The sequence below is a fragment of the Macadamia integrifolia genome, chromosome 14 (assembly GCF_013358625.1).
Source record: "Macadamia integrifolia cultivar HAES 741 chromosome 14, SCU_Mint_v3, whole genome shotgun sequence".
Lineage (NCBI taxonomy): Eukaryota > Viridiplantae > Streptophyta > Magnoliopsida > Proteales > Proteaceae > Macadamia > Macadamia integrifolia.
The window spans coordinates 6,318,992-6,344,409 of record NC_056570.1 but is presented as its reverse complement, the minus strand read 5'-3'; the positions used below and the strand labels follow the sequence as shown (position 1 = coordinate 6,344,409).

Below are 25,418 nucleotides of genomic sequence, written 5' to 3'. Positions count from 1 at the left end.
TGTCCTCTCCCACTTACTTGTAGCGTACAAGGATTCCCGTTCGGTACGGGTGAGATCCGGAGCGAATGGGAGCGGGGTTAGTACTTCACCATTTTAGAATCAAAATTAATGAAATCCGATGTCAAAATCGTGTTTAGAACGTCAAAAGAAGGTCACACATCCGATTTGGGTTCGATCGGATATAAGGATCACCTTCGGGGCCACAAGGGTGGGTCAGACAGGTGGGCTGTCTACCCACCGGTTTTACCCACCGGTTTGGGACCGGCGAGTAGGGGCCCGCCGGTAGTACCCGCTGGTTGTACCTACCAATTGGGCCAAGGACCCCTTGCTAGGACCGGCGGGTAGGTACCCGCCAGTTGTACCCGCCAGTGGTACCCGCCGGTTGGGCCTGAAGGCCCCCTGCCTTCTCAGGTGGGTACCCACAGGCGGGTAGGAGCCCACCGGTTGTACCCACCGGTCTTGGTCCCCATTTTCTCCTTTCTTTGGGGAATCAAATGGGGCTTTCCCCCACCCATTCTTCACACCTTTGAAGTCCTATAGGATGGTTCTAACCTAGATCTAAAAGACTTCAAACCCTCAAACACTCAACTCACAATGCTTCTTCTACCTTGTCAATATCTCTTCAAATCCTTCAAGATCAACACATAAATCATCTATTAAACCTTAGATTCATCATTTCAAAGGGTATTTACAAGATCTCAAGAAAACCATACTCGAATCAAGGGTTTAAAGCATGGGTATGGTGAATGTTCATAAAACCCAACTTTTCTTACCTCCAACTGTAGATCTAGAGTTGAAGATTACTCTCCCGGCACCGAAATGGCAAGATCTAGCTTCGGCGCCACTGAAATCCTTCCTTTCTTCCTCTTCCTTTCTTCTTCCCTTTCTTTTCTCTCTCCTCTTTACTTTTCTCACCAAACGTATGAGGGTAATAAGTGGAAAGAAAAGAAATCATAAAGCTTTATATGCCATTCCTACTTAAGTGAATAGTGATGGATGGGTCACTCAGGTGGGTGGGTGTACCCACCTGTTTTACCCACCCGAGAGCTAAGACTTGGGATTTTAACCGGGTTCGGACCTCGGTGCGAACCCCACCCCAGACATACGATGTAGCATGTGTATATACCTAAAGTACAGATATAATACCTGTTTTATACGTACATAGCCTTGTGGTAGGTGCACGTACACGGTTTGGGCACTCCCGTCTCTTCTGGCACTAGCTCGGACTTGTCGGGCCAGCCGGTGTTTAAGGTCACCCGTGCCATCATAGCCCATAAGGAACCCACTCTAACATCCTCTGGCTCGGTTCCTGCATGGTTAAACCGGTTCAACCGTGAAATCAGACCGGGTTTAAGAAGCGGGGCATTACACGGCTCGTCTCCAATGACGGACAGCTCCAACGAGCATCCAACGACCTCGTGGATGCTCGACACGTGGTGATGAATAAATCCGACAGCTCAACAACCTGCAACCCTTTTTTCCCTTCTATTATTTCTCCAATCGCTGAACGTTCTCAGAACTCACCGACGAGAAATCCGCGAACTTCCACATTCCTTCCCTTCTCTTATTTCTCCTCCCGGTGAATGATCGCAGTCCAGTCAATGAGCGAAAGAGTAGATGACTACTACTAAAAACAAGTGACTCAATTCCCATCTTAGTGAATTGTAGATATGAGTATCTAATGAAAAAATAAACTAACAGAACCGCCATGTCCACAGAGACAAAAACAGTAATCATTTTTTATATAACCCAACAGAATCAACAGAGCCTCATCCACAGAGACAGATAAACAAAAGAAGAGAGAAAGAATTGAACCTTTACTGTTCGTTTGTGCCTTTCAAATCCTAAAGCGAGATCGATTGCAAATCTCTGAAAGTCCTCTTGCCGGTGCCCGTGCTCGCCTCTGAAACCTCTGAATGAAGCCCCTGCGAGATCGATTTTAAAACGTCGGCGAGGTCTACGATCTTTCACCGAGTGGAGAAATAAGAGAAGCCCCTTTGCAGGTTAGGGCTATTAGCATGTATGGATAGAGAAGAGAGGGAAAAATAGAGCAGAAGGAGACTAGACTGAGTCAGATTTTTCGTCGGCGAGGTCTGTGATCGTTCACCGAGAGGAGAAATAAGACAAGGGAAGGAGTGTCAGATTTCTCGGCGGTGAGTTCTGTGGAAAGAGGGTTGCAGGTGGTTGAGCCATCGGATTTGTTCGTCGCCACGTGTCGATCTGGCTCGTCTCCAAGGACTGATGCTCCAGTGAACTTCCAACGATCTTATCGATGGTCGACACGTAGACTTCGATAAATCCGACAGCTCGTCTACTTCGACCTGTCTCCCCTCTCGCTGAACGATTGCAAAGGTATCCTCGAGCAGCTCTGCAACTAGATCATCACACCCTATCATATCAATGCTCTGTTCTAGGCGCTGCCACTGCTCTGCTTATAGTTTTCTTCTCCTGGGAATTGTAGAAGGTCAGAGGAAGATGAATCCATTAAGCTGAAATTCTAATCCACCTAATTATGACAGTATTGAACCACGAATTCTGAGTCTGATTAAAGAACTAGTCTTAGTCTGTGTTTGGTAACAGGGAGAGATGAAAAGAAAAAAGGATAATTATAATTTTTGTACTGTTTTTTGTTAGGTGAAAAATTTCTCTTTACGCTTGATATGTCTTCACCTAATAGAAGATTTATCTTTTAAATTTTAAAATTTTTCTTGAAAATTATGAATTTTTTTTTATTCTTTTAAAAAAAATTTTGTAAAAAACATAAGAAAACATAAGAAAATATAAAAACATGATGAGAAAAAAAGAATGATTACATAATGATTTTCTAAGTGTCTATCTTCTCCTCAAATTTAAAATTTTTTTCTTTTCTTCTATTTTCTTCTCTTCTCTTTTCTTCTCGTCTCTTATCTTATCTTAGTAACCAAACATACATTCTCTTTTTATTCTCTCACCGTTTTACTTCTTCTCTTCTCTTTTTAGGTACCAAACATAGCCTTAGCAAACACGACCGCAAGATCGATATTCAAAGCGTCCGTGACATTGTTAATACTAGTAGTCGATGATGGGATCACCATCTGGGAGACAGGGTTGGTGGGCGGTGGAATCCTGGCGGAGGATTTAGAGCAGCGGTTCTTACGGCAACCACCGCCGACGGAAACGTTACCAAGAGAACCACCTCTGGTCCAGTACCTACGACAGCCCTTACAGAAGTAACGAGGCTGGGATAGGCTGTAGTTATTGTAGTAGCAGAATTTGATGGGCAATTTGGAGCTATCTCAACGACGGCAAGAACCAAGCGGCGAGTCCGAGATAGGGTTTCAAATCCTCGTTCAGGATCCCCTTTGTGATCGTTCAGCGGGAGGAGAAACAGGTGGAAGTTCGTGAAACCGTCGGATTTTCGTTTCCACGTGTCGACCATCGGCAAGCTCATTGGAGCGCCAGTCGTTAGAGACGAGCCGGATCCCTATGGGAGTGAAAATGGGACATGCAGATTACTGGATTTTGAAGAACTCAAGGGGAAGTGAATGGGGATAAGAATGTTACATCAGAATAAGGCGAAATGTCGACGGCAGAGAGGGACTGTGTGGCATAGCCATGACTACCTCTCGTCCCATCAAATCATGATCCTCTCGTATTTCTTCTGAGACGTAATAAACCATTAGGTGCTTGGTGCAGTATTAAGGATGCTCCTGTGTTGGGGGTGTTGAGATCCACTTAATTACCTGCATTTCCAATTAGGTACTACGAGCTGAGTCATGGGACTCAGTGACAAGGTATGATGTATGTTCGTCTTTGTTAGTAATGCTATTGAAGTTTGGTTACATAATAAAAAGGAAAAAATATTCTAATTTCTCGATAAATCAGGTGAATAGGACATATCTTGTGCACGAGGCTTTACCATATGCAAAGTTTGAGGATGAGAAACTACACAACCTTATCCTAAGAATGTGAATAATCCTATCACAAAATGCATGTTTTAAAACCATAAAAACTCGATTAACTGAGGCAGTTTGTGCATTAGTAATCAAACCAAGTTGACAAGTGAGTTAGTAAATTAAAAATAAAATTGATTAATTATCACTCTCCTCCCCTGAATTATGACCGAATATTAAGTTCCCTCTACACTTTTTCAATAATATCACTCCCATCCCCCTAAATACAAAAGATTCTATTTACCGTCCCTAGCCATTTCAGAAATGGCAGTTAAGTCAGCCAGACTTTCTTCATAATACCTAAGCTACCCTCATATAGGTAGAATACCCATTGTATCTTATATGAACTAAACCCCCTTTTTATTACAGAACCCTTTCTTCATGCTCAATCCTCTTTCTCTTTGCATCCCCTTGTTCGTTCAATGGAGCTTCGATTGGAGCCCTATAAAAGCTCAACTTTGTTAGGGATATGCCCACACTCCTATAGTAGGTTTTGATGATAACAAACATATAAAGATATTCATAATTTTCTTTCAAATATTATTTTATAGAGATTTCATATCAAATATCGAATTTGATGAATGAAAGGAAGAAATGAATATTGAAGTCATCAAATGAAAAGTTTTAACAATTTGGTATCAAGACTTGAAAAAGGTAGCAGGAGTATTAGACCTCGAAATATCAAAGTCTTGTAGTGCATTGAAGTACATATAAGACATCATGCAAGGTTAACATGAAGACTCTTTAGAACCAACTGCAAGAAGAAAGAAGACCTTAAGTGTAGCTCAATATAATAATGCACACACCATACACAAGCATTACACTACATCTCATAAGCATGCATTACACATTACATCCTTAAGTTTATATTAACCTAGAATGTACCTAAGTGATGCCAAATGACTACGTAACAAGACCCAAATAAGTTTGGATACATGTTGTTTATGACATGTCATGACAATTGCTATGACTTCAGCATGGTTCATGTTCAAGGGCACCTTAGTTATTTCAATGACAGTATCTGAAGATGATTTTCTTCTGCAAAGTTGTAGAACATTGATTTTTTAATCCAACGTCACTTGAATCATCTCAATCCAAGTTTGGACGAGAAAGATATGACTATTTTCATACAATCTGTCTGAATAAGCCAAAAACCAGAGGCCTACAGGGAACCACCGGTAGGAAACAGTAACTACCGGTTTAGTTATGTTTTCACAGAACTTGACAGACTTTTAATGACTCGAGAGAAACCGGTAACTATTGGACTCTACTAGTAACTACCGGATGCCTTCTGGTAACTATTCTGGCTAATCGGATGCTTACAGAATAGTTTTGAAAGTTGCCTAACAGATATATTCAAGATCCAATGGATCTATTTCTCCAACGGATACCTCATCCAGTAATTACCAAATGCTACCAGATAATTTACCGACAGAGATAAAAAGTGTTTGTTAGACACAATTTCTAACCCACTTCCTCTATAAATAGCTCACACTTATGTACAACATAATAAGACTCAATACTATACATCCAAGTGCATTAATTGGGGTATTTGAGCATATCTTCAAAGAATAACTCAACTATCTCTGTATAAATCTTCTTCATTATTTGGCATTCTATCACAATCATTGAGAAGACAACAATGTGCTTGAAACAAGAAGGGGAAGAACTAATGTTGCTTTCGAGATAGGGAATGGTGATTGTGGTGATGGAGGCTTGTTGTAAGGCAGAGTACATGAGACACATACAGGATCAACCAAACGATTATACATTATATACTCCTCCAAGTCATTGATTGATCCATCGGGCCTCTGCTTTCATCATAGAAAAAAAATTTCGATTTGGATAGCCACCAAATTATGTCAAAGCAGATCAATCCGATCCAGATCGGTTGAAATTGGAATTCCTCACCCAACCACATCCAATCTGATACAGAATTTCAAACCCATAGTTCATGCCCTTTCAATATCCCTCGTCGTGATCATATGATATGATATCCCCCGTTTTGATCATATGAGTTCCATTGTATAGGTGAAAAATAGAATCTTCTATACCTCCCCATACTAGCATACTTTTAACCGTCGGATGACTTGGAATCGCCATCCGAATCTATTAGGGACTCCAGGTGCCAATTTCCGATCTGATTCACCGATTTCGCAAGGTTATCCTCTAGGACCTCTACCTTATCTCCTCCCTCCCCACAATCTGTTTATATTATCTTAAATTTTCAAGATTTAACTTTTAATATGGCACTTCTATGAACTTCAATTATGGTAATGACTAATGATGTCTACGTCTAGATTTTTTTATATTTTTATTTTGATATTTCTTATTTTTTGTACTTAGTGTTGCCAATTTCAGAAATTGGCCACGGATGTCATAATTGGTATCGAATTTGTTCATGTATTGATCTATAATTTCAATGTTAATTTCATAAGAACAGTGTTATGAATTTAGAAGAACTCGATTATAAAACAATGTGTTAAACCAAATTTGAAATTAAATAACACCAAAATAATTAAATGTAATTGTATCCAACTTCCTAATAAATACATGTTTACACCTTGGATAGTCAAAAGTTCAAGACTAGAGCAATATCACTATAAAACTTCCTCTTTCTATCTTGCCTTGGTCCAGTTTTCTTCTTTCATTGTCAGAAAAGAGGGAGAAATCCAACCGTGGAATGGACTTGGGGAGAAGGGAGATTATGAATAAAATCCGGACCTTGAGCTTTCTTTTTTAGAGTGATGATATGATATAATTGGTTTCCTCCCATGTCACAATGAATCACATCCACTAAACAGTATTGCATCTTGTGGTTAGAGATTGATTAATTTTATGTGCATAATTCTAACAGATATACCTACCTAGCTAGTGGTAATGTCATGGTATTTATGGATGATTTCATGCAGATGGAGAGAAGATTCATTAGTTTCACATGTACACTCATATATTATGTGATCAAGCTAGGAAAATGCGAGTTTGCATTTCACACTCGTGCCAAGTGAATGTGTGATGAGAGTTTTTCATCTATTTCTACAATATGGAGTGTCCATGTGGTAGTTTTTTTACTGTTGAATATTTATGAAGTAGTCTGGACCTCTAGGTAGCTTATTTTGTCAAATTTCATTCTTAATTTAAATCAAACATTCTCTCATATATGTTCGATCATAGATCATACATATTTTTTTTTCTCAACCATCCATATATTGGCATGCCTACCTGTTGTAGTGAATATTTTTAAGGGTATCAATCAGTTGATCTGGTCCGGTTTTAGTACGATTGAGAATGGGTGAAACCGAAACCAACCCGATAAATGAAGATTTGGGCCAATTGATTTCAATTTCAATCTAATTTAGATTCAGTTTACCATGTATATGTACAAATATTTATCGAAAACAACAGTTCCTGTCCGATTTACAAATTCAGTGTGTTTTTTGATCGGTCCAATGCGATCCAGGTTTCAACCAATTCCATAATACCCAAATCCGAAGCTAGCCCGATAAAGAACCAGTTTAATTCGTGTTTTTTCAGTCCGGTTCGGTCGATTTGATTGGTAATGTTTGCGTTTTAACACCTTAAATATTTTCATATTTTGATTTACCACTTAGCCAACCCCTATTGGGATTAAAATTGGATACTTGAGCAAAGAGAATCTCTGGACCCCACAACTAGAGCAGTGAATTAAGGTTGGTAGGGAGCAGGGACATGGACTAATTGCCATTTTAAATATTCCTCATAAGATTTTATTAAAGCCCCACTGATAATGAAAGTTTAAATAAGCCCATTCTAACTGCTAAAATATGTAAACCTATTACATGAACTTTAACTAAAGCCCATACATAGGTCCATTACACTTTTAGTTAAGAAAGCCGCTTGAGGCAAGGAATCAGGCGGGTTTAGGGTGTATTGGGGCTTGGATTGGATGCCATGGATAGACCCAATTTGCACCCACCCAAATATTATCAAGACATACAAATGCTTGCCACATTGTTTGTGTGGCAAGTCCTTATCCCCCAAAAAAATGTCCCAAGCCCCTATGATATTTATCAACTTTTAGAACCTTCCAGAATTATAAGGGAAAATCACATGTCTCCTCACAATAGTATGGCCTCACATTCTCTCTCTAGTTCCTTCACTAAAATCTCTAATTCTAAGATTCAAGACCCTCCCCATAAATTAGGGATGAAATAGGGTTGGGTTGAACTAGGTTTCTTAAAAAGCTATCTCAACCCTAGGTCTCTTATAAAGCTATCTCAACCCTAGGTCTCCAAAACTCAAATCAAATTCAATTCAATCTAACCCTGTCAGGTTCATGCTTAGGCCCAATCCTGTTGGGTTCATGCCAACCCAATTTGGCCCCATTTGACCCTAATTGGGCCAAGTTGCCTTAATTGACCTTGACAATTGATTTTGTTTTAAACATTTTGTGTTTTATGCATTAAAAAAAAAAAACAAAACAAAAAACAAACAAACAAAACAAACAAACAAACAAACAAATATTGACTCATAGGCCCAACCCAACCTTGTTTCAAAGTCAATGTTTTTCAACTTTAACTTGCCCTTAGGGTTAGAAATCTTAACTAAAATCATGTTCGAGCTCAAGGTGGGCCAGAGCAGTTTTGAGCCGCTAGGACCAAACTTGCACCCCTACCGTAAGTTATATTTCCCTTCTACCAAAAAAAATTATATTGCCCTTGGTTTTTGTTAGTTTGAAGGTAACTCCTGAGGTTAAAATAGAAACCTGAAATGAACAGTTACCTTCCACCTCAGTCAAACTCCTTATGATATACCACATCTGATGATATTAGGACCAATATGTCACATCATCGTCCCTAACCTCTGGTCAGTTTCGATTCTCTGATAACACAAAATGTCTCCATAAATAATGGACTCAAAAGAAAAGAAGATTAGGAGTTTTTGTGTTTTTTGGTAGACATTAAGAGTCTATGAGACTATGACGGCTACAAGCCCGACAATATTAAGCACACCTTTAATCGTAATTGTCTATAAAAAGAAATAATAAAAAAAAAACCATTAGAATTAGATTGGATCAGGCCAAGTAATCAACAGATACCGAGTTTATCTCCGATTTCGTGATTAAAATCCTTAATCAAATCCATCAATTTCGATAATTGTCATTTCAAAATGGCAGATTCCAACACTGGGTTTTCATATTTGAGGACCAACTCTAGGATTATTTGGAACTATACCGACAATTTCCTATATGCAAGTGTCAATCGGTCAGTTCAGCCGGATTTTGATCAGATTCTATTTTAATATTAGGCCAAATCGAAGGAAAACATTTTTTTTTTTTTATAATGTTTTCTAAAATTTTGGTTTAGATTCGATTGATCGATCTGATTTGATTTTCAATCAATTTCATGAAAATCTAAACTGATTTTCATTTGTGTTTTAGGATAAGATGGTTGGTTATTGCTTTGGTTTTCAGATTTTTTTAAAATAAATATTTTTCAGATTTTTTTTCTGCTAAATGGCCACCTATTTCTACATACACTCATGACCCACCCACACAAACTTGTATACGATAGGATTCGATACCACAACCTCTTATTCTTCAAGTCAAAACTGCCACTACTATGTTAGCCTAGTGTTCATTCGATTTCCAAATTCAATCCATTGTTTTCCTTTTAATTTTCAGATGTTAAAACAGTTTTTTGGTAAAATATATTACAAAGACTTTTGTAACCTTAGTTATAGCTTGATAAATCTATTGGTATTTTCAAAAAGGCCCCTCTAAATTTTAATTTTTTTTTAAATCCCTCATTGGGTTGCAGCTACTTGGGTAACAATCAAATTTTATCTATTATTATTGGTCAGTTCTTCTAAGTGGAGAATATATTAGAAGAAACTTCGAAGAATCTATAATAAAAAATAAAATAAATAAAAAGAAGGTACAAAAGACTAAAGCCTAGACGACAGATTTTTTATTATTTTTTTATTGGTAAAGTATACCACAGAAATATATAGCTTAAACAAAAGATCAAACACAAAGATTTTATTTCAAAAATAAATGAGCTTCAGTGGGGCGGCTATCCTATTCAGTGCACTAGTAAGCAAGATAAATGCTTCCCACGTTGTTTGTCTGGGTAACCCTTTTTGATATGTTATCATCAGGTTTTAATAGTCAATTCTTCATTAATATTCTTCTTTGTCCTTATTAATCTCCTTCCAACATTCTTTCTATATAAGCTCACAGCAGGAAGCCGAAATTCTCACTAAAGCTTGAAAGCAATGGACATGAGAAAGATTAATGCAATTGTCATTGCTCTCTCACTGACTCTAGTGATTATCATGGGCTTAACCCACTGTTTCGAGTTTGATGAGAGGGAATTGATAGAAAATGAATGCGAAAACGATTCATAGAGATCGATGAGCATGTATAATAAACACTAAAAATAAATGTTTTAGGCATACTTGAATCCATAGCTAAAGAATAACACCTCCTCAATGTCTTCTCTTATGCTCCTTGCACAGCAAGATTAATGTTGGTCTGGTCTACCCTCTTTCCTTTTCGTTTTAGGTCATTAGCCTCACTTAATGGGTCAGTGATAACTATATATAGGGGTGAGGGTAGGGACCAAGTAAAGAAATTAGGGTTTCCTCCCTATTAAGGAAACAATAACTTAGGTCCACACATAGTAATATATATTTTATACTATTAAGGTGCACTAATAAAATCCAATATCTCCATAGAGATCACTTGCCATTATTGGATTCTTTCTACTTACTCCATCTGTAATCAACACCACTAAATCAGTATTGGAAATAAATCTTGGACTATGTTAGTCCACCTAATTGAAAATCTTACAAGAATTAGAAACTGAAGAATGTCTAGAATTTGTATGAGAGGTGGAGCAAATATTACAAAGTTTCTCGAGACCTCTTTGAAAAGCAGATTCACTTCAGTTTGTTTAAAGAGGAGGCAAAGTACGTTCATGAATTCAATAAGAAAGATGCCAATCAGTACAAGTTGAAGCTGAACTGGCTTAGTGACATGATTGAGGATGAGGTCCACACTGTCACTTGTTGCAACAATCCAAGTTATGAAAGCTTGCAGCTGCAACCTGAAGGGAATGATATTAATGGTGGTTTCATGTACCAACGAAAGTTAAAAGACATCCCAGACTCTGTCGATTGGAGAGAAAGAGTGATGTCACCCCTGTGAAGTCCCAAGGCTCCGGGTGCTGTAAGTATGATATTAGCGATGATCATAGATATGTTCCCGAGATTTAGGCCTTGATTGATTTTGTTTTCAGAAATGTGTTTTTTTTTTTCATTTTTTTGTGTTCAAAAATAGAAAAACATCCCAAAAACTATTTTATTATTATTATTTTTTTTTTTTCATTTCAATTGTTTTTCAAAATAAAAATAGAAATTTATGTTTATTTCTGTGTCTAGAAACAGGAATGAAGAAACAAGTCAAACTTATTTTTCTGCTTCTAAAAACAGTAAGAGTGACAAAAATTGTGAAAACCCCGATACTTCACTCGAACTACCCCAACCTCAACCCCAACCCCAACCCCAGCCCCAACCCATTGTTGAAACTTCTCACAATCAAAAGCGGTGACTCCAACCTGGTTGTGCGAAGCTCACAATTCTAGACTGCCTCCATCCTTCTGAAGCTCATCTGCACGAAGCATACATACAACTCTGACCACTCATGAGCCGTATACCTACAACGTGTGCCTTCGCTCGTATCTTGAACATGACTACACTATTGAAAACGTTTCCAGAAAAAAAAAAAAAAAAAAAAAAAACACCTCTTTCCAATTCCAAAAATCGTTCCCTAGTACAAAAAAGGAAAAAATTAATGTTTCTACAGCAGAAACAAAATCAAATGGGCCCTTAATATCTCAAGGGATTGAGTTTATTTTGTTAGGCGATTTACCCTTGTGCCGAAAGTGGGGAACCGTCTATTTTGTGTTGATATATCTAGCTTCTTTTTCCAATTTGTAATATATCAGAATTGTACAATTGCTTATTCCTTTATTGTCTCTACAAAAAGGGGGACGGATTTGATTTATTTCTACACGATATCTTTACATTACAGCTTCTTGCTGGGCTTTCTCGGCGGTAGCAGCAGTTGAAGGCATCAACAAAATCATGACTGGAGAGCTATTGAACCTTTCTGAGCAACAACTAGTTGATTGTGAGAAACTCAGTTGGGCTTGCTGTGGAGGTTTCATTGATAAAGCCTCTGAGTACATTAAGCATAATGGGTAAACCACAGCAGAGAACTACCCCTATGCAACCACAAATATGGCATGTCCTAATGTTATACACCAAAATCGGACTTGTTATTCCTCCAAGGTACCTGAAATTAATTACTTTTTTACTTCTAAATTAGATCCCATATCAGTCATATGAAGGGCGTGCTGATGGGAAAAATTTTTGTTGTTACGAGGGCTCGCAGCCAAAGAAATGATATAATTCACTTCTCCTTTTAGGTTTCCAAATACCCCTTCAAGGTTTTTGCATTTTCTAAAATACTCTTTAAAATTTCATTTCCTTAGCTACGAGCTGAGGTAAAAGGAAAGTTCCTACAACCAAGTAGAATCAAAATTTTATTTGCGAAAGAGATTTAATGTGGATTGATATGGTCTTAGGTTCCCTTACCTTGTAAGTTGGTTTATATAAGAGATTTAGTTCTCCTATCAGATTATAAATAAAATTAATATAATAATGCTTTTATTATGAGATTACACGTATGAATTATGAAAACTTGTACTTAGACCCAAAATGTTTTTCTTTTGCAGGTGCTTCTTCCTTTGGTTAAAATTGATGACTATGAGTGGTTTGGATTAAACAATGAGTCTGCCTGAAGGAAGCTGTTGCATACCAGCCTATATCAGTTGGGATTGATGTTAACGGTATTCAATTCCAACAATACAGAAAGGTATAGGTATATGACACTATCTTTTTTGCTAAAAAGATCAATGTTATTGAGAAATCAACAAAACCAAAGCAAAACCACTTGGAAAAGCTACTCACTTCACCTTCAGCATGACCATTAGTAGGGAGAGCAACAAAGCAGAACTTGAACCTAGGCTTATTCATAGCATCAGTGTCGCAAGGCCGTTTCAAACTCGAACTAGAATTCGAAACCTCCCAATAAGCATGGGTTTTTGGTGCACCACATCTCACCAACTGTACTAGACAATTGTTGTTCAAAATAAAATTAGGGGAAATATTAGACTTTATTATGTTTGTAGTCTAATATCCAAATACTTGTAATATCAAAATACCCTTAGCATGGGTTTTTGGTGCACCACATCTCACCAACTGTACTAGACAATTGTTGTTCAAAATAAAATTAGGAGAAATATTAGACTTTATTATGTTTGTAGTCTAATATCCAAATACTTGTAATATCAAAATACCCCTAGACAGGTATCTCATTATTAGACTTAATTATGTTTATATAATATAGTCTAAGGGTATTTTTATAATAAAGTCTAATATCCAGATATATAGTATCAATTAAACTCTTTATGATACTATCTAAACAAAATAAAATTAGGGGAATCTATTTTTATGAGGGAAAAATATTTGGACCAAGTTTCCCTAAGACCACGGTCATCCATTCACTGCTCAATTGGGGTGGGGAATTGAAGTGGTTCTTGACGACTGTGTCCCTTCAATCCACACAGTGAATTTCACCACATGGTGAAGGAAAACTTTGTCCAAAAAATTTTGATCTAAACTCAAAAGACACTGTTTGGTTGATCTGCAGGGCAAATTCACTGGACCCTGTGAGATAAACAGATCTCACGTAGTGACTATTGTGGGCTACGGAACTGAAAATGGGACAGATTACTGGATTGTAAAGAACTCATGGGGGAATAACTGGGGAGACGAAGGTTACATCTACATGCAGCGAGGTGTCACTGCCAAGGGCATAGCCATGGCTGCTTCTCGTCCCATCAAATCATCCTCTGGTTTTTCTTCTGCAACGCCCACATCTTCTCTCAAAGATGTCCTGTGAGGAATATTTATGTTCAGCTGGGACATATATGTACAAATATATATAAGAGATTAGCCAGCTTGGTGCAGAAATAAGGGTTCTACTGAGTCAATTAGGACTCACGATGTATGTTTATCTTCTCCTTTCGATCTAAATATATGACAACCTAGTAAAAAGTACAAGGCTTTACAGAAAGGAATTGGGATCCGGATCGGTCTTGGCCGAACTGAATAGGACTGAATGAATCGGTGCTAAATCGGCCGGAATGGGATCGTTTTAGAATTGCCTTTATTAATATTAATATTAAAAAAAAAAAAAAAAAAAGTCTCTTAAGCATGATCAAAATGTGGCCTACAATCTCCTTCCTCCTCGCGGGTGAGTTCCCCGCCATTACCCAACCCTGGCGCTTTGCCAATAGACCTGACTAGGGGTGTCAACGGTCCGGGTTGGTGCGGTTTCGGTCCGGTTCCACCGGTTTCGGTGTGAGTTTGGAAGTGACCGAAACCGACCCATTAAGGATTTATCGGTTTCGGTCCGGTGTCGGCTTCGGTGCGGTTTGGGTTCGGGTTGGTACCGGTTTGGATTTATTAGGTTCATTTCGGTTTCTTAAATCGATTTGTAACCGGGTTGGTTTTGTTTTTGGTCTAGTTTGGATTCGATTTTCCATACAAATGTATACAAAACTATTCAAATTTTGATTTTTTTAATGAATTTTGGAGTGTTTCGGTTTCTTACCGGTTTGGTTTCGGTTTCGGTCCGGGTTTTGAGCCGATTTTGGTTTGGTTTCGGGTTCATCCGGTTTTCGGTGCGGTTCGGTTTGGCTTTGGGGTTACAATACTCGAAACCAAACCGAACCAATAAGGCTTCGGTTCGGTTCGGTCCGGCCGGTTTTACCGATTCGGTTTAGGAATTGACACCCCTAGACCTGACGCTACTCAAAAGTGAAATACAAATAAAGTAGGAAAAAGGAGAATAACGAAGAGGACCACTTAACATTGGATAATAAGGGTTCGAGCACCCGGTGTAGGACTCTCTTAGTTTTTAGAAGACCGCAAACTCACAATACAGACTTACAGTCACACTTCCAAAGATATATAAGATATCAAGTTATGAAATATTCATATACACTTTTTTTTTTTCTTCTTCTTTTGCAATTAAACAAATCGATTAGTCAAGGTGCACGTCAACTGGCCTGGACACCATGGTTAAAAAAAAAAAATGTCGATTGAGAGAGAGAGAATAAAGTTTGAGAGTGGTTTACATCAATGTTCTTAGTCTCTATTAATTCTCTTACAAAATGACATTTATACCATTTAGAGGAAGAGAAAGATTGACACAGAAAGCACTAGGTAGGCCACAGTTCTGAACAAAACCCTTAATCCCTAATTTGAAAAGGTATTGCAATTACATGATCAACCTGTGTGCCCTTCAAGCATAGAAGGCATAAGTATTCCGATTTTCACATGAATTAGACAATGATGGAACCGGCCTAAAAACAACCTATGGCAAATTGCAAGGCTCTGTTTAATTGTTGTAGAAATGAAGAGAAGTGAAGGGAAATATTTACATTTCTTATAACATATATATATATATATATATATATATATATCATTTTCTTAAAAATATCTATTTGTATTTTCTCTGTTTTTTGGGGGGGTGTAAAATTTGTATTTCTCTTATAATCAAAGTACGGAACACAAAAAATATGGATCAACTCTCTTGAAGTGCATCTTAGCCTCTTAGGTACTGACATGCACCACTAATTATGTGCCTTCCATGAAATGTAGCCGCCCTTATTGACTCCCTTGTGGGTCTTCTCTTTGCTTTTCAATAGAAAAAAAAAAAAAAGTCTTCTCTTTGCTTCCTAATGGGGCCTTGCATAGCCCCTAATGGACTTTAAAAAAATATATATTTTTTATTAAAAAAATTACATGATTACCCAATTTTGGATTCTTTTTATAAAACTATCAATTTAAATTTTTAATTAACAAAAATATCTAAAATCAAGATTATGTTTATAAAACTATCCACTCAATGTTTTACTTAACAAAAATATCTAAAATCATGTTCATGTTTATAAAATTAGTCACTCATAGCTTCAAATACCTATTGTATGTTGAAGATGAAGAAGAATCACTATTTTGAATAGTTTTATAAACCTAAACCTGATTTTGAGTATTTTTGTTAACTGAACTATGGGTGAATAATTTTATATATTCAAATTTGATTTTAGAATTTTTTATTAATTAATTTTTAATGGATAATTTAAAAAAAAAAATTCCAAAATCATGTATTTCGCTGGCAACCAAACAATGGTTGGAATCAGCACAAATGCAACTTTTTTTTCTTTCTTTCACAAATCTAGTGGTAGAAACGGACCGGTCATGTTCTAGATGGTCAGAATCCTGCTACGCCTCATACATCCGGAGGACAGCACGAATAACTCCTGCATGATGGGCCCCATGGAGCTGTCTCAAAACCGCTTGATCTGTACATCAAGTTTCGACCGTCAGATCCTTGGGGCCTTGTACTTTTATGGCTGATGTCGCTCATCGCGCGCCACAGTGAATAACAATTGCTTGCTTTCACAGCAACTTCTGCCCCTCTCCCTCGCTTCTCAACAATTTAACGCTTACCCATATCCCCTGAAACGAGGCGAAGGACGAGTGTTGTGCTCCAATTGATAGCCCACCATAGTCGAGCTCTTGATTCTTCAATTGGTTCTCGAACTTGTCACAGGTAAAGGTCTCTTTAGAGCTTTCGTTTTTGAAAAGAGGTCCCTCTATTAGTTAATGGAATGGTTTGTGATTCCGATTCATCGAGAAGGGGTTTCTCTTGTGTGGTTGAAGGACTACCATGGTTGTTCATGGTGAAACAATTCATTGTTTTCAATTTCTTTGTCTTTAATCTCAGGTCAGATCTTTACTGTACTTGGTAATTTAGTTTTCTATTACTTCTGGTTCTCTGAAATTGTTCTTTGGGTTTTTCTTCATTGTTTGTACTACATATGAAATTAGTTATACAGTTAATTTATTATATACTCAGATTTAAAGCCAGTTGTTTGACTGAGAAGAGTTTTTAGAAACTGTCTGAATCAATTCGTTTCTGCTTGGAATTTTTTGGGAAGCTATTCCTTGGCTGGAAGTGGGTCATCCTGGTGAGTTTGGCATTGAGAAGAACTCATTTTTTTCTGACTTCTGAGAAAAGGGATCATGAGAACTGATCTGGGTTCACACTTCAGCTAGACCCTTTTTGGGAAGATAGATCTATTATGCGAGTTTTATCGCCCTCTGTCAGTTCCAATTTTTGATAACAATAGAAAGCAGACACAAAGTTTTAATTCATAAATAAATCATAGAAATTTTATTAATGACTTTAATTCATGAAATCTTGCCAGAATCTTGTGTAATGACATATTCCCAGACCCAGATTTTATTGAGAGAATGCCACTGAAGGAAAGTATCGGCAGAAGCGATTCGGATCGTCCTACCGGTAGGGTGATCATACAACAAATAATCAATAACAGGGTTTTTATCGTTACCTGAAACTCCACAAGTGGAGAGCTTCCGCGCGATCTTAGCCCTTTCGCATTGAGTCATTCCCACACGTACAACTTTGCGTTCTCTTAGATCCAAGTTCCTCCACAATAGTCAAGGTTTTCATAAAACCCTAAACATCATACTCGATCACTCCAAAAGGAAGAGAGAGATGGGAGAGGCATTTCTAAAGGAGGGTGAGAACCGTGAGAACTATTCTCTCGTCCATAACTTGTTTTGGTTTATTCAATCTTATACCTTCTTGGCTAATCGGAATCCCCTATTAGTTAGTGTTTTACTAGCGTCCAACTAAGTAATGGGTTTCCTATTTAGAGCTAACAACTAAACCAAAACCAAAACCAATCTTATCATATAAGATAAGATCAAATTTATTAGGAAAAAATAATTATAAAATTCTTTTCCTACCAATAGGAAAATAAATAATATAAATTCTTTTTCCTAACATACTAAATATTGCCTAAACTATGACATATATACAATGTTATAAGACTTCACATCATTAGGTGAAATTTTAATGGTTCGTTATTGCTACTATGTTAGGTGTATCAAAGAAACTTAAAAGTTACTGAGGTGGCTGAGCATATTGCTGTTTTGTTGTTTGGAATGGCTGTAGTTCATGTTCCGGGTTCAAATTTAGATATGCATATAGAAAGTTAGATTTATCTAGTCAAAGAGAAAGAACAAACAAAAGGAAGGGGAGAGAAGCGTCATGAAACCAAAGTCCCTGTAACTCTGATGCCAATCTTACTTAAAATGTCATCCGCCGATAAACAAAAAGAAGGGTGATGGGGGAGGTGGGACTTCTTATGCTTACAGTTTGTCAGTTATAGCTTTTTAAGCATACAGAATAGGGCGTCTGGGCTCCCAACTCAAATGTGCAAATGTTCCACCCAAATGCAGACTATTTATTCTTCTTGAGTTGAGCCTGTCTGAACCAGGAAAAATCAGTAGATTATGCTGGTCATTCTGTAATTGTATAGTTTGGGTCAAGTCAGCTTCAACTCGGGCTCTCAAAGTCTCCCGAACAGTGTCCTATTATTAAATGGTAATATGCTAACCTGAACCTGGAAAAGATAAGGTTGTTTGGCATATCAGGTCAAGAATTAACACTTAATAAATATAAAGTTGCTCTAATATGTTTATTTTCTTCATCTGTTGAGTGAATGATTTTGTAATAGAAGTAAGAGGAGATTAAACTTGTGCATATACAAAATTTACTCAAAACTTGTCTGTGTAATGGTCAACAAGATATGCTTTTACTCAAAACTATTGCCAAGCCATCTTGCCGTCGCTTATCAGTTTATGTGGTATTCTTGTTATCAGTGCTTGGAAGTTGGATCCATAACCTTGGGATTTTGGATTAGAGGACCTGTGGTTTGAAAACATGTTGGGTAATCTGCTTATGTCAACCTTCATTTCCAGTACAACCTCCTTCTGGAACAGAGAGATTTGCTAATGTTGGGTCTTAGGAGCATCTGTAAACTTGAGAATGTCATGGTTCTGTCCTAATAGAGTTACCATCAAAATTGCACAACTTATAAAATTAATAGAGAATATTATGGCTCAAGTGGCCAAAGGTTCGAGTCAGGAAACAGCCTCTCCGCGATGGGGGTAAGGGTGTGCTCATTATGTCCCTCCTCAGACCCCGCAATGGCAGGAGCCTCGTGCACTGGGTGCACCCTCTTTTTGTACTTTTTCATAGGCTTACCCATGGGTTATGTTATGATGTATTTGGTTCTCCAGTCCACTCATTCTTGATAGCAATTTCTGTACCCTGCACCTCCATTCTGAACTCTGGCAAGACTTTTACTTCCAGGGATATTCAGTCGGGACTCCAGCTCTTGAAGAATTGCTGGAACTATCAGCAACCATCAGGTGTTGTAATCCATGTATACTCAGGTCCGCTAGGTATAAGGTATTCTCTTATGATTTAGGGCTTTAAATATTGCTTTCCTATATACACTCAAGTTGGTTTAGTCACTAGGAATTGAGTGACAGCAATTCGAACTGTAGGCTCAAATCCTGGTTTCCTCTACACACATCCCACCCCAATGGTTGCCTAGTTCAGCTGATTCTTTGACTTAAGATGACATTATTGATTGCAATTTATGCATTCACTTGTTGAGTTTAAATGTAAATGGTTAAACATGGCTGCTTATGTGGTCTTGCAGTGTAGTAAAGTTCCACTTTCTGGCTGAGAATGCATCCTCCTTTGACATTACACAGGCACCCAATGTGTGCGGAAGTAAGTTCAGTTTCTCTTCTTCTGTAATGACTCTGGACATTCCTTTATTCGTTTTGGCATTTTACAACATGCTTATGTTCACTATTGATCTATCTGTGACATGGTATTCAAAATGCCTTAATAATTATCTGCTACATGTCTTTACTCTGAAAGGGTCTGTACATTGTTTAAATGTTCCATTGTTTCCTTTTGTAGATTATTGAACAGTTCCAAAGGTGTCATGTTGACCATCCTGTTTTAAAATTCTTTGGAGAATGTACAGAACTGAAAGTTAAGCTCGATCGTTGTTTCAGAGAAGAAGTGAGTCATTTTATTGATTTTCCTAGCATTGATGTAGATAACTTCTTCTTGTTCTTAGGGTTTAAAGGATAAATGTTTCATTTCTTTCACAGAAAGCTCTGAAGCGTAAGGAGAACTTTGAACAGAGTCAGAAGCTGAAGGAGAGGCTGCAAGCACACAGGAGGGAAATTGCTGAGAAAAACCTCCATGAATAAGTAATATTTTTACGATGTGGTGATGAGAGACTAGTTCAAAACTGTGAATATTTCTTTTTTTTTATACAAGTGTTCAAACCATCAAAAGTCACATTGATTATTAAGGTTGAAGGAAATCCCTTCAAGGGAACAAGGAAAGTTATTTAACAAGTTTCAAGTTTTGCCCAGTGTCCTGACGTCTTGATCATGATATTATGACAACAATTCTTCAATAAACCATATATATTATACAAAGCTGCTTCTCTGTAATCAGTTTCTAATCTTGCATTTGAAGATCATGAACAATGGTTCTTTCGTAATCGAAATCCTTATAAAAAGAACTTTCTTGTTGCAGAATATATTCCTCGACAAGGCTTGCATTTCCGTGGGTTAACCGTACGTAACCCAACCGGATGTGATGTCTACTTGAACCCCAACCACCTCTTTTTCCATTCAATTCTTCCCTGTTCCCTGACCTCAATCTGATGGTGGTAACCGTCACTTGTCATCAAGTTTAGGAGTTTCCATTCAATTCTTCCCTGTTCCCTGACCTCAATCTGATGGTGGTAACCGTCACTTGTCATCAAGTTTAGGAGGGTTTACTGGGTTCAATAATCCTTCCTTTAATTTGTTATTTATTTATTTATTTATTTTGGTGTGAAAACTTTAATTTGTTATGCTTGGAAGCGAAGGAAAGGGGAATGTAATAGAATAAAAAGCATAATAAACAACAATGATGAAATAATGTTTTTTTTTTTTTTTAACATATTCTTAGATATGAGAAAAGGTTTTCTCCAGTCTGGGAGAAAATTCTAACATCCTTTTTCTCCGTCGTGCTAAGAAATCATTGTGTTGCACCTCCACTTTCTTACCCCACATGTTAATCATGCAAAATTTGATATTTTGCACCGCATATCCCCGTTTCAAAAAGAAAATTTTGATAGCATCTTTTCTATACTATTGATCATGTTTAAGGGAGGCCTTGAGATGCTTTAGTACAAAAAAAGTGATCAAATGTAATTGAAATGAATTAGAAGAATTAGAGACGAATCTAAAATGATCATAGATAAATTGATAAGAAAAGACATGCAGAAATTAAATTTCAACCCTAGTATGACATCAAACAGAGTTGTTTAAAGGACAAAGATTCATGTTGCAAATTGTATTTAAGGGGAATGATCTAAAAATATTGCCTTATTTCTTTTCTTGATCACTCCCATTTTTCTCTCTTTTACTTTTTTATCTTTTTCTTCGATAAATTCATATAGTCAACCCATTTAAGTGAGAAAAGACTGAATCATTGTTATTCACTTTTTGATACTAAAAAAAAAAAAATCATTTAGCCGACCCATTTAAGTGAGAAAAGACTGAATGATAGTTATTCACATTTTGAAAAAAAAAAAAAAATTGATACCATCTTTTTTAATACTATTTTACCCTAGCTCCCTGATTTTTTTAAAGCGAAATATAATGTCAACCACGAATCGGATTCATAAATCTATGGTCTCAACCTGATTTTAAAGATGTTTTACTAGTGTTAGTATTACTGTCACAGATGTGTTATGAGCCGGAGGCTAACCAGTCACCAAATTAAACTTGTTTAGATATATATGAAACTCTCTATGTATCCCTATGGCAATGGATCAGCTTGGCCATCTCTCTCTCTCTCTCTCTCTCTCTCTAGCTTTTCAAAGTTGTAGGAACCAGAAGTGAGCAAATTATCAAGCAAAACTACTAACACACGATAATGTGCATTTTATTACTACATTGCATCACCCTTGCTTACTACAAAGAGGAGACGGGGCAAGGGTGGCTTTTATTTCCTTTATTCATACACAAAACTTTCAAAGTTCTCAGTAGGCCCTTATCTCACAGTACTGGGGCCTGTCCAGGCGGCAAGCGTTGGGCAGGTTCTGAGCCCTTTGAATCATCTCTCCACCGTACTGTTCGTACCTGCTTCCACCCCTCTGTCCCTGGTACTGTTGCTGCCTCTTAGCCTCATTTAGTGCCTGCTCTATGGCCTGACACCTGCATCTGTCCTCCACTTGCCTCAACTCTCTGCAGCAGTCTCCCAATGACTGATCTTGAGACTCACCACCACCGCCAAACGGCCATGGCAACGGAATCGGCAATGGCAACGGAAACAATCCTTCTTCTTTTCTTCCTCCCTGCAGGTATCGCTGGCAGCTTCATGTAGAAAAAAAATAACAAAACTGTGGAGTCAGATTCTATTTCAGCGAATTAAAAATAAATAAAGTGGCACTTTATGTTTTTTCTAATGATGGATAGCTAGCCTTACATGTCTATAGTGATCCTTCATCATTGTATAAATCGGGTCATATTTGGGTTGAATGATAATCATTTAATTTTCACCAAAACTAATAAAGAAAACACTTAAAGCCATACATTTCCCATTTTCGCTTTCTGAGACAAAGGTATTCCTTGCCAACTCGTCTATCCCTTAAGTTTGGGAAAGTGAAGTCGAACCCTATCATGGGAAAGCAGAGAAATAAAGAAACCAAACCTTTGCACGCGGCGGCCACTCGACTCGCACCTCCTTCTGTCGCCGCTGTATTGATAATCCTCTCGATAGGCCTCAGCCATGACCACTAAGGCCACCAGAAGAACACTTAAGAGTGCAAGCCGACTCATTCTTCTTCTTTGCTCGCTTCTTTCTGCTCTCTCTATTGAGAACTCTGATGATCAGTATGTGGAAACTGCTAGAGGGAGGAATATTTATAGGAGATGTTAGGGTTTGCATAGGAAGCAAGGGCAGGGAAGACGATGGGCACGTTGTGGTTATGATCATGGGATGGTCAGGTTTAGGTGGATTGGTTTATATATGGACGTGTGTTATATATATTGCATGGAAGAATATTACGTCCACGTAGTGTGCCATACAAATGAGTCATGACTCCACAAGGTGGTATTGTTATTTGATTCGAATTAGCTTCGGACCTGCTAGAGACATTTGGGTTGTTTTGGCATTATTTCGCGTTAACCTGCTGCAAAATATATTATAAAAATAAGAGAAAAAGAACTCCATCTCGGAGCAGAGCCTTCGTGTCAAAGTGGGATAAAATGATCACTCTGCCCCCATAAAAACCTAAATTTTTATTCATATTTTATGGTATAGATGTTTATGACCTCCCCCCTCTATGCCCTGTGGTAATGATTCCTATGGCATTATGACCATTATCACAACAATGCTGTCCATAGATCAAATTGATGTTTTAGTATGTATTCTTGGTCAATTATTTCTTGTGCTAACACAGGGAATATGTTCTGGATAGAAAACTCTTTCCCTAATATAAAATTTCAAAATACCTTTTGTTTTGTTTTGAAATTTGGGTTTTATGTCGTATGTTCAAAAAGAGCAATCTAGTGCATAAAATTTCTGCTATTACAGGGTTTAGGAGGGGAATGTTTTGTGATTGTTTTTTAGATAGACACTTTTGTGTGAACTTTAATCCCGCATTAGACAAGGATGAAAATAATAAAAGATTGATATGTGTGAGATTGGTACTTGTCTAGTATTAATTGTGATCTACAACTATAGATTTATAGCGATATACAACCCTAGCCAATTAGAATTCTAAATTAGGAAAGATGAGTCGGTCAATAATATATAGGATTGAAATTCTAAGGATAAGGGTTTCATAGCATGTTCGGGGTTGGTCGAGGATGCCTTTTCACGCACAAATTGAGTTGAGTTGAGTCGTGCCATGCTAAGGTAGGGTAAGGCTTTGATATAGACAAAATATTATTTTTAACTGAACTAGGTTTATTTTTAACTGAACTGGATTTATTTTTAACTGAACCATGTTTGCAGTAAAACAGTGCATCAATATTTCCAAAAGCCACGAAACTATGGTATCTTTGAGGCCAATTCGCATTTACCCAGCTGCACCAATAAGGGGGTCCTATTATCTTAAAAAAAAAAGTGCCCATTGGTACACTTCAGCCTTCATCTCATCATCTTACTTTATTTCTAAAAGATAATTTTTTTTTTCTATTTAGATATAAACTTTATTAAAAAGAGAAGAACAAGAGGTGGAGAGGAAATATATACAAGGGACTGGATGATACACCACAGATCTCATGGATAGACCCAAGAGACCAAGATGAAAACACTTGTATTTCTTATTGAATAAAGTTCTTACAATAGAGAAATTATATAAGATTACAGTAGGAAACCCTAGTCAACTATGTGTTGTATGGTAGGAGAATATTACAGAATATTACATGTGGTGATAAAGGAAAATGAAATATATGGAGAATATATAAAGATTGGACCATATCAGCCTTCCCATCTCAAAGAAGATCTGAGGTACACTTTTACAAGAAGGCCCAAAAAAGCAAAGCCAATGGAGGTAAACAAAGGAAACAAACAAATAAGAAAGCAAACAACAAGGATCAAAGATCCACAACTCCACAACTCCACAACTTCAAACACTCCTAAAAGGAAAGCTAGTTCCAGTTCCAAATAACATGAGAACCCCAACTTCAGATAAGGAACGCATTAGAGGGAGTCTCTGCCCCTTTGAATATCACATCCTTGCATCGGTTAAGAATATCGACTATGATATCTTTCAAAATGGGTTGACATCAGTCTCAATAAACAAAACATTTCAGTTTTTCACCATATTGATTTAATTTGAAGTACTTTTCATCAAAATATTAGTGTACATAACTGAAAATTAAGCTCCATTACTGTTTCAGTTTTGATTTAGATAACTTCCTCTTGGGATCTTGATTTTTATTTTTTATTTTTCACAGAAAAGCTTTGAAGCGAAAGGAGAACTTTGAGCAGATTCAAAAGCTGAAGGAGAGGCTACAAGCATACAGGAGGATAATTGCTGAGAACACCCCAAGAATAAGTATTACTATTACAATGAGATGATGACAGACTAGATCAAATTAAATTGTAAATATTTATTTTCTTGTACAAGTGTTCAAACCATCAAAAGTCACATTGATTATTAAGATTGAAGGGAATCCATCAAGGGAAGAAAGAAAGTTATTTAACAAGTTTCAAATTGATCACGATATTATGAGGACAATTTTCTAATAAATAAACCAAATTATAGCAGCTCCTCTCTAATCAGCTTCCTATCAAGATTTTGATGACAATGAACATTGGGTCTTTTGTAATAGAGGGTCTTTATAGCGTGATTGTGGGTTCTCTAGAATAGAACTTCGCTTTTATTACTCAGAAAAAAA

At 37.2% G+C, this 25,418-nt stretch overlaps 3 protein-coding genes across 5 annotated transcripts; 2 read left to right on the top strand and 1 right to left on the bottom strand.

The window, feature by feature from the left end:
- The first annotated feature begins 3,755 nt into the window (after window positions 1-3,755).
- Window positions 3,756-13,941, top strand: LOC122061731 (vignain-like). Its single transcript, XM_042625179.1, has 3 exons — window positions 3,756-3,773; window positions 10,852-11,103; window positions 13,690-13,941. Exons 1-3 carry the CDS (start codon window positions 3,756-3,758, stop codon window positions 13,939-13,941), a joined length of 522 nt encoding a protein of 173 aa, XP_042481113.1.
- Window positions 13,942-16,482: 2,541 nt separating this feature from the next.
- Window positions 16,483-20,383, top strand: LOC122061263 (COX assembly mitochondrial protein 2 homolog). 3 transcript variants are annotated; one of them, XM_042624479.1, is made up of 5 exons: window positions 16,483-16,659; window positions 19,294-19,392; window positions 19,649-19,722; window positions 19,918-20,022; window positions 20,115-20,383. In XM_042624479.1, the coding sequence occupies exons 3-5, from the start codon at window positions 19,678-19,680 to the stop codon at window positions 20,214-20,216; spliced, it is 252 nt and encodes an 83-aa protein (XP_042480413.1). In that variant the 5' UTR covers window positions 16,483-16,659; window positions 19,294-19,392; window positions 19,649-19,677; the 3' UTR covers window positions 20,217-20,383. The 3 variants fall into 3 exon arrangements, with proteins under 3 accessions (XP_042480413.1, XP_042480412.1, XP_042480414.1); XM_042624478.1 differs by lacking the exon at window positions 19,294-19,392 and having other exon boundaries at window positions 16,484-16,659; XM_042624480.1 differs by lacking the exons at window positions 16,483-16,659; window positions 19,294-19,392 and adding an exon at window positions 16,670-16,833.
- A 1,665-nt stretch (window positions 20,384-22,048) lies between these two features.
- LOC122061730 (2S seed storage protein-like) lies at window positions 22,049-22,799 on the bottom strand. The gene is made up of 2 exons (XM_042625178.1): window positions 22,720-22,799; window positions 22,049-22,382 (listed from the first exon to the last, which is right to left on the bottom strand). Exons 1-2 carry the CDS (start codon window positions 22,797-22,799, stop codon window positions 22,049-22,051), a joined length of 414 nt encoding a protein of 137 aa, XP_042481112.1.
- Window positions 22,800-25,418: the final 2,619 nt, after the last annotated feature.